Source organism: Sesamum indicum, linkage group LG7 (genome assembly GCF_000512975.1).
Source record: "Sesamum indicum cultivar Zhongzhi No. 13 linkage group LG7, S_indicum_v1.0, whole genome shotgun sequence".
NCBI classification, from domain to species: domain Eukaryota; kingdom Viridiplantae; phylum Streptophyta; class Magnoliopsida; order Lamiales; family Pedaliaceae; genus Sesamum; species Sesamum indicum.
Window position 1 is genome coordinate 4154434 of NC_026151.1, and position 2927 is coordinate 4157360.

The 2927-nt window shown below is 36.5% G+C and overlaps 1 protein-coding gene across 1 annotated transcript in view; it reads right to left on the reverse strand.

Annotated features, from left to right (window-relative positions):
- LOC105166301 overlaps positions 1 to 1141 on the reverse strand; it is a 3959-nt gene extending 2818 nt beyond the window's left edge. The window contains exon 1 of the mRNA XM_011085610.1: positions 50 to 1141. Within this exon, the coding sequence (XP_011083912.1) occupies positions 50 to 1141 (1092 nt within the window). The remainder of the gene's footprint in view (positions 1 to 49) is intronic.

Below are 2927 nucleotides of genomic sequence, written 5' to 3' on the forward strand. Positions count from 1 at the left end.
CTTCTTGAAAAGCTTGAATTAATCCTTTTTGTTTGTCAGACATAAACACATATTCACTCTGATTTTCAATAGCCAAATCAGTTTTCAACAAAATCAAAAACCACTCCCAAGTTTCCCTTGATTCTGTGTTTACAACAGCATATGCAATTGGGTAAAGATTGTTGTTTGGATCCACCCCTACTGCAGTTAGAAGAATTCCCCCATGAGGCCCCTTTAAGTGGCACCCATCAACACCAATTATCTTCCTACACCCCTCTTTGAAACCAATTTTCATTGCTGAAAAACAAACATAAAACTTACTAAATCTGTTTTCCCTTCCCACATCTTCAGTCCCCACAATGACAGTGCTACCTGGATTGGTTCTTCTAATCTCATCTGCATAATCCCAAAGTCTTGTATATTGGTACTCAGGACTGCCCTCAAGTTTTTTCAATGCTTTTCTTTTGGCTCTATATGCTTGATCTTTGGAGATATGACATCTAATCTCATTTATAGCATCCACTCTAAACCCCTTCACAGACCTCTTGGGATCAGATTTGAATTTGTCAAGATATTTATCACAGAGCCAACTAGACTTTACATTTTTTAGATTGAAAGTCTTGGCACACTTGTGTTTAGGGTTGTAATCCCTAATCTGAAAAGTGCATTCATCTTTTACTTTACGAGCATGTAACCTCCAATCACAATTTGTATCACCACATTTAGCATAGTATCTGCTTGGGTCACTTTTTGTGCAAATTATATGTCTTCTTGTCTTAATTGCATGTGACTGAATAGCATTTCTAAGCTCACCCTTTGTGCTAAACATCATCCCCAATGTAAATGTTGGATCAAATTTTTCAGCAGGATTAAAAATAGGGTAGCTAGATTCACTTTGCTCATCATCACTGACTTTATTTTCATTTAGATCAATCTCATCACCCATAATATCTGTCTCACCATCATCACTAGACCCACTTAGACCATCAGAGTTGTTTTCATCATCAACTTCTAAATCTGATGTTGTTTTATCATCCACATAATCATCAAATAATATGTCATCATCTTCTACCTCTGTTGATATATCATAATCAGAATCAAACAAGTCTGAATCCTCATCTTCATCATTAACATCATCTTTTCTACCCCCCTCACTAAACATCTCAACATATACAGGGACATCCCTCGCATGCCTGTACTCCCTCCCCAACTCTAAACACTGTGAATCTGTAGTTAGGAGCTGAAAACCAGTTTTTACTTTCTTATAGTATCTCTTATCACCAACCAACCCTAATTTATCACAGAACAAATTAAGGTTTGCAAAACATATGTGACTTGAGTCTACATAGTCAAACTTAGCAACCTCGCCACCAATATAATAAGGAATAGTACAATTACTTGGGCTAAATTTTCCCCCATAATAATATGTGACAGTAGTTGAACTACTGTCAGGATCTGTAAATTAAAAACCAATCAAAAAAATAATACTAAATTAGAAATATCACCATCACCAACAGACTAAGCAAGCAGAAAAAAAATAATACTAAATTAGAAATATCACCATCACCAACAGACTAAGCAAACAGAAACAAAATAATACTAAATTAAATATCACCATCACCAACCAGTGAACGTGTGCAAATTCAGCAACTCTATATTTCATGCTGCCATTTTGCCTTAGATAATATAACTTTGATTCCAAAGTCAATTGATTCACATCCTATGCAGGTACTCATATGCTCCAGAGATTGGTGCATAATGTTCTGGTTACCAGGTTCTTTGTGCAGTTGAGCCAATTATCTGTTCATATCGCATTACTTATTTGTGCTTGGAAAATCAAGTCTTATGAAACTTACATTGTAGCTGGTTCTTAGTCTAAAATCAACTCAAACTGGCCTTTAAGAATAACATCTCAAGTATTGCCATGTCAGTTAACTCTTATGTTACAATTCTATTTAACAATCAGTTCATACTCTTAATTTAACACAATTCAGATTATTGGAAACTGCCATTTAGTTTATCAATCATTCATAATCTAAAAACTAAAGTTCAAGATCTCCTACTACTTAAATTCTCTGCTGATACACTTTCACTTGAATATTCTTAACATTGGCCAAATGTATATGCTCAAAAGAAGTATATGTAGATTAATCATTCTGTTGTCTTTAATTCCAGGGAACAGGTAATCTAATCTGGAAGCATGCAATTGGACATCCAATTACTTCATCTGCTTATGTAGATGAGAACACCCAAGTGATGTCTAATGGCTCCATTCTGTCTGGCAGGTAATGGTTAAGGCTTAGCATATTAAGTTGGCTTGTACTGATTAATTTTCCTAACCGTTCTTACTCATCCTTTTCAGGTTAATCTGCGTCTGTGACAGTTCTAGTGGTATGCATGTGCTTACAGTTGACTCGAATTCTATTGGAGGTTCAAAGCAAAATATGAAAGACATAGTACAGGAATTTGCTCGATTGGACTTGGAAGACGAGACCTAACGAAGCACACACTTCCTCCCTCAGTTATACATAACTGGATTGAGGCGAAAGCCCTACCGCTTGGAGGGTCTTTCACAACTTTACATATTAAAAATAGAAACAACAAAAAAAAATTAATTTCTTCATACCCCCACATACTGATACAGAAAGATAACATCCCCCCACATGTTTTTCCTCGAACAATTAAAATGAAAACGCAGTGGGAGACAAAGAGGGACCACAAAATGCGTATTAAAATGAAAACACAGTGGGAGACAAAGAGGGGCAATGGGGGACCACAGACAAGAAGAGGGAAACTTACGGTATAAAGGAGGTGGGAGGTTTAGGTGACGCTTGCTCCGTATAACCACCATTTTCTTGTCTTTGGTGCTCTCTATTCGTCGTCTTCTTCAGGTGATATGATCAAAGATTAGGGTTGGGGATTGTTGGGGATTAGGGTTCTTTGTCTGT